This window comes from Eleutherodactylus coqui, chromosome 1, assembly GCF_035609145.1.
Source record: "Eleutherodactylus coqui strain aEleCoq1 chromosome 1, aEleCoq1.hap1, whole genome shotgun sequence".
NCBI classification, from domain to species: Eukaryota; Metazoa; Chordata; class Amphibia; order Anura; family Eleutherodactylidae; genus Eleutherodactylus; species Eleutherodactylus coqui.
The window spans coordinates 411601796-411617982 of NC_089837.1; the positions used below are offsets into that span (position 1 = coordinate 411601796).

The window sequence follows — 16187 nt, forward strand, 5'->3', positions numbered from 1 at the left end:
TCAATGGCTCCGCTTTGTAACGTTATCCTGTCGTGATTACCCCTGCCGCATAACAGGACTAAATCACATTTGTCTGTTTAAGCTCTATAACTGTAGAATTTTAACTCCTTCACGACCAAGGACGTACCGGTATGTCCTGTGGCCGCGGGGTATGTATGAAAATACAGTGCGGGCGTCAGCTGTTTATAACAGCCGACACCCGCGGGCAATAGCCGCGAGTGGCCGCGCGGCCGTTCGCGACTATTAACCATTTAAATGCTGCTGTCAATTCTGACAGCGGCATTTAAATCCCCGAACGGTGTTCGGGGGTCCCGCACGGCCCCCCCGCGGTGAGATCGGGGGAGCCGTGCAGGTATCATGGCAGCCGGGGGCCTAATGAAAGGCCCCAGGGCTGCCTTAACAGACTGCCTATCAAGCCATCCACACAGGGTGGCTTGATAGACTGCCTGTCAAACAGCAGTATGACGTAATGCTATAGCATTACGTCATATTGCAGGAGCGATCAAAGCATTGCATCTTAAAGTCCCCCAGGGGGACTTCAAAGTAATGTAAAAAAAACATCAATAAAGTTTTTTTTAATTGAAAAAAAAAAAGTTGTAAAAGTTTAAATCACCCCCCTTTTGCCATATCTATTATTTAAAAATCTAAATGATAAATTAAAAATACATATTTGGTATCGCCGCGTCCATAAAAGTCCAAACTATCAAAGTAGAGCATTATTTTTCCCGCACAGTGAACGTCGTCCGAAAAAAAAATAAAGAACCCCAGAAATGCACTTTTTTAGTTACCCTGTCTCCCAGAAAAAACGCAATAAAAAGCGATCAAAAAGTCGTATGTATTCCTAAATACTATCAGAAACTACAGGACATCCTGCAGAAAATGAGACCTTGCTCAACTACGTCCACGGAAAAATAAAAAAGTTATCGCGCGCACAAAATGACGGCAGAAAATAATTGAAAAAAATTTTATGTCTTTGAAAAAAAAAAAAGAGGAGTATAGTAAAAAAAAAACTATACAAGTTTGGTATCGTAGTAATCGTACCGACCCATAGAATAAAGTTATCATGTCATTTTTGTTGCCGTTTGTGCGCCGTAGAAGCAAGACGCACTGAAAGATGGCGGAATGTCGGTTTTTTTTTCATTTTACTCCACTTAGAATTTTTTTAAACTTTTTCAGTACAATATATGGTACTTTAAATAGCACCATTGAAAAATACAACTTGTCCCGCAAAAAAACAAGCCCGCATACAGCGACGTCGATGGATAAATAAAGGAGTTACGATTTTTTTAAAGGGGGTAGGAAAAAACGAAAATGGAAAAAGAAAAATGGCTGCGTCATTAAGGGGTTAAGATTGGGTAGCCTAAGTTTAGAACAACTATTAGTTTGCTTAGTTTCCCACAAGAATTGCGCCAACATTTTTGGTCAATTTTTGGCCCCACTTAGACCACGCCACTTTTTTATACAAATCCAAAAATTGGTCCAAAAGTGTCTAAAAGCTCGTAATAAAAGTGTCACAAGCGTGGAAAACATTTTTCTGGTGTAATTTGTGCTAGAAAACTGTCGTATCTTGAATAATAAATAAACCCCAGAGTGCCTACAGCTTTACTCACTACAGTCCGGGTACTATGCATCCTGATCTGCCAGTACATGAGCCCTAACAATTAAATTTTCTATTTAGACGAGTCTTCATGTGAAACTTGTGAGCTGATTGTAAAAATATCAAAGATTACTTGTATGAAAAATAATCATGCTTATAATTCCGTTTTTATATTGTGGTATACAATCACACATAGACATAGACACATACAATCACACATAGACATAGACACATACAATCACACATAGACATAGACACATACAATCACACATAGCTGCTGATGCTCAGTCATTCCATAGAAGAGGTATACAAGTAACTTAATTATTTAGTCCTGCCAATACAGCTTCTTTGTATCTTGTCCTATGTGATTCATGCAATATGTTAACATATTTATCTCCCAAGCAAAACTTGTCTATGAATGCAGTCCGGTTTGATCTTTGATCTGCTTTAATGATGCTGTCCAGACTACAAGGACAAGAATGATCTAGGGATAGGTTGTTGTAGGAGGCAGCAGCAGGCGGGGTCTGTCAGTGACTGATGTACAAGTATTTGACTAGTGATTTTCAGACACTCACACATAACAGGAGTAAGGTCTGACATGTTCATTACATCCATGTCCACTGAGACACTTCAGAAAATCCCCAGCCTGATGTATCTCCTCAGAACGTCTCACTAGCTGAAGAAAAAAGTCCTTACCTCACTACTTCTTCACTATTATACTGGGATACATTCAGGTAACATTCCTATCAGTATGATTATTTCTACTTAATTTTTTATGACTTTTTTGCCACATTTTACTATACAAAGTTTTCTGCTGTTCTCTAGGAAATAGATATATTTATTTTCTCCTCACATTTTATTTTACGTAGTTTTATATTTCTCTTAATATACTCTTTTTATATCTGATATATGGGATTGCATATATTCTACAGATGTATTGAGTTGATTTTAGCATTTACAATTTTACTTGAGGTTTTTAAGTGGGACTGCAGGTAAATCTGCTTAGTTTTCAAAGAAGAAAATAACCAGTTTAGATATACTATTTCTATATATAAGATAACAAGAATGAATCAATAATACACATATATACAGAATGTTCTGTAAATGTACCATGTACTCAAAATGATTATATCAATTTTTGTTTACATTTTCTATCTTAAATGTTATTTACAAACACAACTAGTGATATTTTGTATTTTCATTTAGGTCCTGACTGGATATATAAACTTTCAGTTAGCTGTGAGTAGTTGGAAAAACCTTTGCAATTCCTACTCATCATGAAGATTGCATCGCACTGTGTAAGACTGGCAGTATTGTTGTTTTACGTAGTTGTAGTCTTTGGTGGAGAACATAGTCCTTCCCTTCAACCATTATCTAATGAAGAGCTAACATTACTGGGAAGTGAGTCCACAACAGTAAAGACAAATGAAATGAAGACTTCGGATGCTCATCATCAATCAAACCACAGCATGACTCAAAATAAAGGTTATCAATCGAGAAAGAGCAATATGTATCCCACGTGTGGGCATCAGCTTGAGATCAATGACACTTTCAAATACATTAACACCGTGATTGCATGCCTGATATTCATAGTAGGGATTATTGGGAACTCCACCCTGTTGAGGATAATCTATAAGAACAAAAGCATGAGAAATAATACCAACTTGCTGATTGCCAGTTTGGCCCTAGGAGATCTGCTCCATATCATAATTGATATACCAATCACCACATATAAGGTAAGAACAGGATTGCTTTGGCTTTTTTTCTCTTTTCATGATGTCAGAATTAAGACTTGTATATCTCAATTTCATCATTCTATCATGTAAATGGATCCACCGGTTTTATGAAAATAAGACAATAGCATGTGGATGAAAAGTTCAACAACTTTTTAATAGTGCCTCAATTCCTCACCATTTTCAAGATATTTTCTTGCTGTCAGTGAATGAAAACACTTGCTACATTTAGAGACTGAAAACCTGTACGTAGTCCTACTCTCAGCTGAGAAGTGGATACAATTAGATCCAGTCTATACAATGTTCTATGGGCTAAATACATTAGGAATACACATTTCTCTAATCATTTGCTGCAATGTTGGTAAGTTTGGAGTTTTGGTTGTTTATCTCACAGAACATTGCCCAGACCGAATACAATCATATTCAGTTCTCAGCTGAGGGCAGGATTAAGTCAGTATAGGTTATGTTTTTAACCATGGACAGAAAAGATTTTGAATGTCATTAGTATTGCACACACAAAGTATACTGAAAAGTTGCCGAACGTTTCATTAAATAGTGATTACACTTTATTGACATAAAACTGAAATGCTCCTTTAATACATGCAAATTGAACCCAATATATTCATCAATTTCTGATTTTGTTGGTGCATCCTGATTACCTCTGGTACAAGCCTATGCAGATGTCTGTACAATTCACACGCTGAAAAACAAGGGAACGAAAATATTCAATTAGGGAAATGTGCCTGGAGTATGACTGAATCTCAGATTTATCTTAGGGATTGATCAAACTGCTTCCCTGAGGTCAACTGCTAAATCCGAACAAAGAACTAGTGATGTAGGGGCTGATTTACTGATCCTGTCTAATATATAGACTGTATAAACCCAGACCTAGAACAACTCTATGTTCACAAGGCTGAATTGCTGGAAAATGTTCTGTGACGAATTCTGCCTAAAAAAATTTTTTTTAAGCTTTTTTTCGGTGGAATTCACCACTGAAAATGTTGTTGCTATTCCTCAGTATGAACATACCCTCAATATGTCATAAATGTTTCACAGTGACTCATGCTGGATAAAAAATTTGGTAGGTCTTTAGGCACTTTTGTCTAAGTTTGCAGCACCTATTGAATAGATTATTTTGTACCAGCATTTTATATATTTTGCTTTATTTAAGCCAAGTGCTTTCCAATAAACTATGCCCCTTCCAACTAAACCATGCTCTCTTGTCAGATGAAGTGTAAAAAAAAGTATCTAAAACATAAAAAAAGTAAATGGCCCCCATAATCTCTTAATTTAGGATTAGGGCTAATACTCATGAACGGATTTGTAACGTAGTTCCCGTGGCATAAATCCATAGTGGAATAATGCATCTATTGAACCTAATAGCTTTTCTGCCAGCCAATACCGACATACATTATTTTAGTGTGGATTCACGCGAGTGGTAAAAAAACACAACATGTTCTATCCATCAATATAACCTTGAAGGAGACCGCGGAAAACGCACGACATTCCGCGATCAGCAGCGGCCACGGTTTGTTTACAATCCCAGTACTCCCACATCAGCCGTGGGCATGAGCCCTTATATTGTATCTAGCTAGGATTAATGCATTAGTGAAATAATGATTAGTGATAATGTAAGTTTTTGTCTTATGTATTTGAAAGTTTGTAAATTGCTTTTACAAATTCCTTTCTGGAGATAATCATAGTTGCCATTAACGAGGGAGGGGGGAAATGACTTATTTATTTACTTACTACATTAAAATCTGTGACAGTTGTTTTTTTTACACATAATGGCTCACTAAATCATGATATCCTTCTTTATTGTTTTATTAAAATTGATTTAAATGAAAGTGGTCAAACTGACCCAAAAAAATGATGCAGTTTTATGTAGGTTACACTGTAAGCTCATATCAATTACCATACCTGGTTATCTGTTAAAGAGTTGTAACTGGGTTATCCCTATCTGGACTGAGAAGAGTAGAAAGAGATCAAAGCCTATCATTTAAAGCAAGCATTCGTGCTGCTAGTGAATATCCTACTGCACATAAAAGTTACCAATTTCACTTTCAAGACACAATAGCCAACATTGTAATAATATGGGATAGATAGATAGATAGATAGATAGACATGAGAGAGATAGATAGATAGATAGATAGATAGATAGATAGACATGAGAGAGATAGATAGATAGATAGATAGATAGATATGGGATAGATATGTAGATAGGTAGTTAGATAGATAGATATGGGATAGATAGATAAATAGATAGACATATAGGAGATAGATAGATAGATAAATGATAGATAGATAGATAGATAGATAGATAGATATGAGAGATAGATAGATAGATATGAGATAGATAGATAGATAGATAGATAGATAGATATGAGATAGATAGATAGATAGGAGATAGATAGATAGATAGATAGATAGATAGATAGATAGATAGATAGATAGATAGATAGGAGATAAATAGATAGATAGCTAGATAGATAGATAGATAGATAGATAGATAGATAGATAGATAGAAAGATAGAATAGATAGATAGATATGAGATAGAAGATGGATAGATAGATGGATAGATATGAGATAGATAGACAGATAGATGCTTGAAATATGTTTTACCATCATTTACAGGTCATTTAAAAATAAGAATCTTGGAGTTATTTTTAATTCTAAAATGTATCTTTGAACAAGTTAGGTAAACACTACTGATAGTATCTTAGGAGACTGACAGTGAACATGAAAATATTTCTGCCTTGCTTCTGTCCACATATTACTGAGTAAAAGACACTATGTCCATTATGAAACACCAATCATGAAATGTTTATGAAATATTTGTCATGCAGATATTAGAACCATGCTAAATATGCATGTACGATAGAGGCAGTCCTGCTACATTTCTAATATTATTTGTAAAAGGGGTCAGAGAGTAACGCTGCCTGTATACGGTGTGTTGGAGGTAGAGTGGGCAGGCACTCTTTTTATATTTTTCTCCAATTATGGCTTGAACAAAGCACAGAACCCAGGAAGTTTATAACAATGAGTTCTTGTAATACTTACAGGAGGTATTCTATTTAAACTATTAAATATTCATAGAAAATAGCACCTTTAAACTTTGTGGTAACTTCATGGAAAGTCTTCTTGAGAGATTACTGCAGTGTTCTCAAGTTTTTTTTACACCACTTAGTTTTCTCATTGATTTTGATGATTTCCCCTGCCCTTTCCACTGACTAATGCATACAATAGATTCTTAATTCCTGCCCACTTGTGTCTTTGGGCATGGTCTTAAGCCACATTTACTCGGGATGATGCCCGACACTCATCCCCACATGTACTCGCTCCCGTGCTGTTGCACACGATTGAGTATTGTTAGCTCACAGCGAGGCGACAAGAGGAGAGTTCACTACTTGCTCTCTACTTCTCCTCTCCATTCACTTAACATAGCGGCCATTCAGTACTGAACGGCTGCTGTTTGCACTGAACGATTAGCATTCAGCTAATCATTCATAGTTTAGACTATATAAATGACTAGCTGATATACTCGGCTTCGCCCGAGTTAATTTGGTACTGGTGTTTATCTGGTGTTCACACGGAAAATCTTATGAAGTCGTGGTTACTTTAGAGATACTGAGGAAAAACATATGTTCACCATTTTGCATAGTTCTCTGCGTTACCCAGGAAACACCATGTGGAGGTAACCATGCAACATTTCCTTTATATAAAATGACATCAGGAAGTGAGAGAATTAGATTCCCTATGTAAAATTTGGACGCTAATTCTTTTGCACTTAGAATTGAATAATCAAGCTGGGACCCATTAACTTTTCATATTTATGACACAATCAATGCTTGTGCAAAATTTCATGTTTCTATGACATTGGGAAGTGAGAGATTTAAATTATGTATGTAAAATTTGGACGCTAATTCTTTTGCGCATATAATTGAATAATCGAGTTGGGACCCATTAGCTTTCCCTATTTATGACATAATCAATGCTTGTGCCAAATTTCCCGTTTCTATGACACCGGAAAGTGAGAAAATTACATTCCGCACGTAAAATTTGGACGCTAATTCTTTTGCGCATAGAATTGAATAATGGAGTTGGGACCCATTAGCTTTTCCTATTTATGACATAATCAATGCTCGTGCCAAATTTCACGTTTCTATGACATTGGGAAAGTGAGAAAATTACATTCCACACATGAAATTTGGACGCTAATTCTTTTGCGCATAGAATTGAATAATCGAGTTAGGACCCATTAGCTTTTCCTATTTATGACATAATCAATGCTCGTGCCAAATTTCCCGTTTCTATGACACCGGAAAGTGAAAAAATTACATTCCGCACGTAAAATTTTGACGCCAATTCTTTTGCACATAGAATTGAATAATGGAGTTGGGACCTATGAACTTTTCCTATTTATGACATAATCAATGCTCGTGCCAAATTTCACGTTTCTATGACACCGGAAAGTGAGAAAATTAGATTCCGTACGTAAAATTTGGACGCTAATTCTTTTGCGCATAGAATTGAATAATGGAGTTGGGACCCATTAGCTTTTCCTATTTATGACATAATCAATGCTCGTGCCAAATTTCCCGTTTCTATGACACCGGAAAGTGAAGAAATTACATTCCGCACGTAAAATTTGGACGCTAATTCTTTTGCACGTAGAATTGAATAATCGAGATGGGACCCATTAGCTTTTCCTATTTATGACATATTCAATGCTCCTGCCAAATTTCACGTTTCTATGACATTGAGAAGTGAGAGATTTAGATTATGTACGTTAAATTTCGACGCTAATTCTTTTGCACTAGAATTGAATAATCGAGTTGGGACCCAATTACTTTTCCTATTTTGGAGATAATCTATGCTTCTGCCAAATTTCATGTTTCTACGACATCGGGAAGTTGGAGAACTTTTGGCGAGTCAGTCAGTGAGTCAGTCAGTGAGTGTGTGAGTGAGGGCTTTCAGCTTTATATATATAGATGAAAGATGAGCTGAACAATGATCATTCAGTGTAAAGTGATGGAGAGGAGTGGGGGAGAGCGAGGAGTGAAATCTCCTCCAGACGCCCTGCCCCCTACTGGCTGATCTCTCAGAGCCAGAAATACTCGCTCCTGTGTGGCTGCACAGGCGCGAGAACCCACAGGGAAGAATGTCGGGCATTGCTGGCCTGACATTGGTCCCATGTAAATGGGGCTTTAGTCTCCACTCATGCATTGATGTCTATTATTTACTGTCCTTTGTTATGCTTACTTCCATTTCCATACTGTCCTTTATCATCCTAATCTTTCAGGGTTTCTTTTTTCATCCTAACCAACAGGATATCTTTTTATCTAATCTTCTCCACTACCTGTTGCTCCCCTGTCTTCTACTAATCTACATTCTTTTGCAGCCCATCCTGTAAGATGCATTTTCTCTTGACATTCCATCTACACTATGGTATCCCACATCTGCTTCACTGAAGACCCTGCAATATTTCATCACTTTGCCCCCTGTGTTTTCAATTATATATTTGTGTGCTGCCACAACGTTTGCGTCCTGCAAACAAGGCGCCGATTGAACAACTGACATTACACATTTGAGTAAAAATAATTCTTTCTCTTACACTAATTATTTCTTTTGGCCTCACACAATGGTGTTTGGCTACAGTCACACTAGCTTTTGTTCCACATTTGTCTTTTTGATTTATTTGTGCACTACTGATGCAAATGGATAGAGTTAATACTGATGCATGCAGTGTCAGATTTTATCATTTTTTATATGTTTTTTTCCTTGTTCCACTTGACAGGCTACGTTTTTGGAAGTTGTAACAAAATGATTCCTTACTGAACTGATACAAAATCATGTGCACTGATACATTTTATATCAGTTTTCATTCCATAGAAGTGAATGGTATTCAGCTAATGATCCCTACTAGAGATGAGCGAGCGTACTCGGCCACGCCCCTTTTTCGCCCGAGTACCGCGATTTTTGAGTACTTCTGTACTCGGGCGAAAAGATTCGGGGGGCACCGTGGGTGAGTGGGGGGTTGCAGCGGGGAGTGAGGGGGAGAGGGAGAGAGGGCTCCCCCCTGTTCCCCGCTGCTACCCCTGCGCAGCCACGCCTCCCCCCACCCCCTGGCGCCCCCCGAATCTTTTCACCCGAATACTGAAGTACTCGAAAATCGCAGTGCGCGATCGAGTAATTACTCGAAACGAGTACGTTCGCTCATCTCTAATCCCTACTTTTTCTTTTTTATTTACATACATTTAAAAGAAAATGTTACTATGAACCTAACTTTAGATAACAGTGAAAAAGGTAATAACAGGGGCGTTCTAAAAAGGAACACTATTTCACAAGTGTACACAGCAAAAAGTCATGTATTGCTATAACTTATAAAATATATAATTATTGTACTGTAGCTCTAGGACTATTAGAATTGATGACATATCGCTAGCAGCTGGACCTCTACCAATTCTTGAAAGAAAGGGCTGCAGGCTAGTTATGTGCTATGGCTCTTACACAGAATTTTCCTGCCATTATCTCGTGAGTGATGGCCATCACTTCCCCTTTTTCCCAGCAAAGTAGTCTTCTGCCCACTTGCAATGCAGGATTTGCCACACAATGCCATTCAATTCAATTGAGCTGTGCTGCAGTTTTTAGCACAACAGAATGTAGAGGAATTACGGTGCTGGGAGATAGATGAAGTAAAAAAATATTTTGAAAATATGTCATTTTAAAGGCAATTTTTTTTCTACGATGCACACAAAAATGAGGATTTACACCCCAAAATGGATACCCCTGTTTGTCCTGTGTTCAGAAACATACCCCTTGTGGCCTTAATCTTATGTCTGTATGCACAATGGGGCCCAAAATGAAAGGAGCAACCGGTGGCTTTCAGAACAGATATTTTGCTTGAAGGCATTTTAGGCCCCATTGCCCACTTGTAGAGCCCTTAAGCGGCCAAAACAATAGAGAACCTCCCCAAATAACCCCATTTTGAAAACTAGACCCCTTAACAAATTCATCAAGGGGTGTACTGTATATTTTGACCCCACAGTTTTTGAATGTATCTAAGCAAAGTAGAAGGAAAAAATTACGATTTTCATTTGGCAATTGTGTCATTTTAAAAACAGTTTTTTTGTACAGCACACATATGAATGAAGACTTTCACCCCACAATGGATCCCCCTGTTTGTCTTGTGTTCAAAAACATACCCATTGTGGCCCCAATCTACTTAAAGAACATATGGCTAGGCCTATAATGGAAGGAACGCCCACTGGATTTCAGGGCACAACTGAATAAATTTCAGACCCCATTGCTCACTTGTGCAGAAAACAAATAGACTCCCTAAAAATAATCCACCCCCACACCCCACTTTTGGCATTCCCTAAATATCTCATAAAAGTGATAATGTGAGCTGTGTGGTATGTCTAAAAACGAGTAATTACGGAGGCCTGGTTGGGATGGGCACATGGGTAAAACCGGTTATCCCTCCTCCTTCCATGCTTTTGGGGGGTATTTCTTGATCTCAGCAGCAGGGATGGGGTGTAAAGTGGCACTCTATTAGGCTTTGCAAGCTTGCTGAGGTGTGTTGTCTTCCTGACATTCGAGTTTGACCCAGCACAGACTTGGTTGACAGATTACTATGAAGGGCTGGTGAGGACTCAGCAGTCATGGTGCACATTGGCACAAATGACAAAGTTAGAGGTAGATAGAAGATCCTTAAAAATGACTTCAGGTAACTAGAGTGTAAGCTTATGGCAAGGACCTCCAAAGTAGTATTTTCTGAAATACTACCTGTACCACATACCACATCAGAAATGCATCGGGAGATTAGGGAGGTAAGCAAGGGGCTCAATAGTTGGTGTAGGAAGGAGGGATTTGGGTTCTTGGAGAACTGGGCCAACTTTGCTGTTGGCTATAGGTTCTACTGTAGGGATGGGCTTCATCTAAATGGGGAGGGTGCAGCTGTGCTGGGGAAGGTGATGGCTAGAAGGTTGGAGGAGTATTTAAACTAGGGATTAGGGAAGGGCAATCACAGAGATAGTGTAGACAGTGATCTGGGACTAAGTAATGGAAATGGGGGGGAAGAGCAGTGGAAGGGGTTTGTACAGTTAAGCCCCATTTACATGGGATGATTATTGCTCAAAATTCACTCAAATTATGTCTTTTGAGCGATAATCGTTGCATGTAAATGCGACCATCGTTAGCTTTTCGGGCGAACAATGGCAGCTGATGACAGGAACCACGTGCTGTGATTCTCCATGGGAATTAATAACATTGTTTTCAGTTGCAGTCCCACAGCAGAACAAAGGGGCTATATGCATATAATAGACCACTTGCTGTTATCTACTTACAGCAAGGGGAGGCTCATTTACATGCAAATTAAGCTAATAAGCTACTGATGGGCATTAGTGCCCATTAGCAGCTCATGCAAAATGATCGCTCAAACTGTCATTCTCCCTATCTTTTGAATGAATTTTGAGCGACCATCTTTGCGTGTAAATGGGGCTTTAGAAATAGCAGAACAATTAATAGGGATGCACTTAAAATAAAAAGAAAATAACCAGAACCTTCTAAACTGTATGGTGACTAATGCTAGAAGTCTGACTACTAGAAGGTTGATGAACAGCACGTAATAATTTCTGAGAAAACTATGACCTATTAGGGATAACAGAGACGTGGTTGGATGAAAGCTGTGACTTGCAGGGCTACAGTTTGTTTAGAAGGGATGGTAAAAACCCGAAAGGGGGAGGGGTTTTTTATATGTAAAATCCTGTTTAAAGCACAAACACTATGGGAAGATATATGTGAGGAAGATGAACAAGTGGAGTCTCTATAGGCAGAAATACATGTAGGGAAAAACAATAATAAAATCTTTATGGGAGTTTCCTATAGGCCACTAAATATAACAGAAGACATCGAAAAGCTATTACTGAAGTAAAAAGATGAAGCAGCAAATTGCAATCAGGTAATTATTATGGGTGACTTTATCTGCATATAAACAGGGAAGCTGAAACCTGCGGATCTCAGAAAGGTAACAAGTTTCTGTCAATAACTAAAGATAATTACCTTACCCAACTTGTACAGGACCCAATTACAGGGACGGCCATTTTGGACTTAATATTAATCAACACAACCAACGGAATAACAGGAGTGCAAGATGAGGGGCAGCTGACCATAATGTAATAAATTTCCATTTGTTTTTCAAAAAGGAGTTACAAAAATACTAAACTCTAGAAGGGCAAAGTTCGATCAGCTCAGAGATACCCTTAACCTTATTGACTGTAACAATGTCCTCAAAACTAAGAGTACAGACAATAAATGGGAAATGTTTAAAAATATCTTAAATATTTACTGTGAGTGGTTCATACCTTACAGGATCAAAGGAATTAGGAATAGGAGTAAAACAATGTGGCTCAATAAAGATGTAAAGGGGACAATAGCCAGCAGAAAGAAAATGTTTAAACTACTAAAACAAGAAGGCAGCAAAGAAGCACTAAAAAGCTATAGGGAAAAAAATTATGTAAAAAGCAGATAAAAGCAGCAAAGGTGGAGATAGAGAGACTTATTACTAAAGAGAGTAAAACTAACCCTAAACTGTGCTTTTGTTATATAAATAGTAAAAAGATTATAACTGAAAGCATTGGCCCTTTAAACAATAATGTTGGAAAAATTGTAGAGGGTGATGAGGAGAAAACAAAACCATTAAATAGTTTTTTTGCCATTGCATTCACAGAGAAAAAAGAAATGTCAGATGAGATGCAGAGTGATAATATAAACTCTCCACTAAATGTAACCAGTTTAATCCAGGAAGATGTGTAGAGCCACTTTAAATAGATTAAAATACAGGGGTTGCTCCTGTCAAACCAATTTAGTCAGCTTCTATGAGGAGGTAAGTTCTAAACTGGACTTGGAAGACTTATTGGATCTTGTATATTTGGACTTTTCTAAAGCATTTCACTGTCAGAAAAAAAAAAACTTTCCAATGATCAATGAGTGAACAGGTTGCCACGGGAGGTGGTGAGCTTTCCTTCAATGGAAGTCTTTAAACAGAGGGTGGACAGACATCTGTTCTGGATGATTTAGTGAAACCTGCATTGAGCAGGGGGTTGGACCCGATGACCCTGGAGGTCGCTTCCAACTCTACAATTTTATGATTCTGTGATACTGTGCCACATAAAAGGTTGGTATACAAAATGAGAATGTTTGGTCTGGGTGAGAATGTGTGTAAGTGGGTAAGTAACTGGTCAGTGATAGAAAGCAGGGGGGAAGTTATTAAAGGTATATACTCTGATTGGGTCACCATTACTAGTGGGGTAACATAGGGGTCAGTATTGGACCCTATTCTTTTTAATATATTTATTAATGACCTGGTAGAAGGATTGTACAGTAAAATATAAATATTTGCAGATTATATAAAAGTATGTAAAGATACTAACACAATAGACAACAGAATGTGATTGTAAATGGATCTGGATAAGTTTGGGGCTTGGACAGAAAAGAGGCAAATGAGGTATAACACTGATAAATGTAAGATTAGGCACATGGGCAGGAAAATATGTCACCATAGCACACTAAATGGGAAACTACTGGGCAAAACTGGATGGGGGAATTTAATAAACTGTAAAATTAACTAGAACAACCAGTGTCCTGCAGCTGCTGCCAAGGCAAATAGGATCATCAGGTGCATCAAAAGAGGCCTAGGGGCACAAGGCGATAACATTGCTCTTCCTCTTTACAAGTCACTAGTAAGAATACACATGGAATATTGTGTACAGTTTTGTAGACTATTACCCAAGAAGGACATATTAGAGCTTGAGCAGGTACAAAGGTGGGCAAGTAAAGTAATAAATGGAATGGGTGGACTACAATACCCAGAGAGGTCATCAAAATTGGTGTTATTTAGTTTACAAAAAAGACAGCTGAGGGGCGACCTAATAACTATGTATAAATATGGCAGGGATCAATACAGAGATCTCTCCCATCATCTATTTACACCCAGGACTGTGACTGTAACAAGGGGGCATCCTTTACCTCTACTACTTTTATACTACTTATAATGGAAGAGAAAAATGTACTTTTAAGAGAGCTGCAGTGCAAACGATTTTTACTGGCTGATATGCAGCCTACTTTGTGGATAGTTGTTATATTTATACTAGCGCTATCTATTCTACAACAGCTCTGCCCTGAGAGCTGAGCTCTTCCCTCTCACAGATCAGGCCACTCTTACATATTAATTTGGTCTTATTACCCTATCATATTTCACTCTAGGAATGACGCTACAGGCACTGCAACTTGTCATATGTCAAAGGACGCCATTACTTCACAATAACTGTTGCAAGCTTGCCACTCATGTTGCAATAAATTAACATTATAAATACAGATTAAACTAAGGATTAGACAAGTACACCATTGTAATTGTATTCTTATCTTCTTATTGCCACTTCATGACCATCCAAACATTTTTTTTACTTTTAAAAGGAGGGAGACGTTCATCTACTGCTTAATTCCACCTTTCACCAACACAAATCCAATACTTTCAAAAGCATGTATTGCATTTGCCATCTTAATGGTTTTATTGAATGTTACTCAACAGGAAATGTTCTTTAACCCATGGAATTTAAATACTTGACACTGACTACTGTCTTATCACGCTGCTCCCTTTTTACTAGTCTCAGTCTACCGTACTATATCAGTCATAAAGATGCATGTTATTGCATTTGTCAGCAGATAAATGCGATGATCTGTGAGGAACTATGATGAATTAGTAGAAGTAAGCAAGCAGAAATTGTCTACAGCTTTTCCCCACTCTAGATTCTTACCTTGTCTGATATAAGAAGAACCGGATAGTACCGCTAATCAAAAAATAAGCAGCTGATCCGTTGCTCAACCATTCCAAAAGCAATTATCATCCTCGTGACAAGCAAATTATCTTAGTAGCACAGCCCTTGAGTGGTTGAAAAATGTTTATTGAAAGTACGAACTCCTACTATTATTTTTTTCTCCTCAGTTTATATTTTACGAAAATGTTCAAAAATAAGGTAATGTCATGATAGAAATGTGAAAGTAAAGCTGGCCATACACTAGTTATTTTGAAGTGGACGTTTTGCAATACAATTTTGGATTTAGGGTTTCCTAGGAGGCTTTCTCTTTCTGCCATTATACAATGGCGCCATCTGCTGGCTAGAGCCAGAACTGTGGTATGGGACATGCTGGAGAGGCCCCCGACAACAGAGCGGCCAGTAATCTACAGTAATAATACCCTGCCGGACATCTTCTGACATTGGAGCTGTACAGGCTTCAATCAGAATGTCTTTAGACACCAGACAGTGGATTGGAAAGGATTAACATCAAGATGGTCCTTGTCATTGAATTGAAAAGAATCGTGAAAATTTGTGGACATTGAGGCTCATGAAATATTATTCAAGTAGATAGTTTTAAATGGTTCTGCATATATTCACTGGTAGCGAGGTTAGGAGAAATCTTTTCTATATCCCACACCCATTACAGTCATTTCTAAGGAAGGGGCTGCATTCCTGAAACGTGCAAAATATTGTTGTTTTTTTTTAAAAAAACCTTTAACAAAGAAAAACTGGGTAAAACTACCTACTTAAATACTATTTCATGAGAGTTACGCCTCCATATCCACAAATTTTCACGATTCCCTTCAATCTAATTGTTACGCTCCATTACAAACGGTTTGGCGTTAGTGGACTGGCAGCACCTGTCAGAACCAGCAATTCTCGGGGGCCCCGTGCCCACACCACCGGTCCTGCCACCCGGGTTACAGGAGTGCGGCGTAGGGGAGCCCCGGTTCTTGTGATCTCCCCGGGCCGCTGTCAGACTGGTCGCCGCCGGGTTG

At 38.1% G+C, this 16187-nt stretch overlaps 1 protein-coding gene across 1 annotated transcript in view; it reads left to right on the forward strand.

Moving 5' to 3' along the window:
• Nucleotides 1-2222: 2222 nt before the first annotated feature.
• The window catches only part of EDNRB (endothelin receptor type B), a 52798-nt gene continuing 38833 nt past the window's right edge, over nt 2223-16187 (forward strand). Inside the window, exons 1-2 of the mRNA XM_066593127.1 lie at nt 2223-2331; nt 2804-3333. Coding sequence (XP_066449224.1) covers nt 2875-3333 — 459 coding nt within the window. The 5' untranslated portion in view covers nt 2223-2331; nt 2804-2874. The remainder of the gene's footprint in view (nt 2332-2803; nt 3334-16187) is intronic.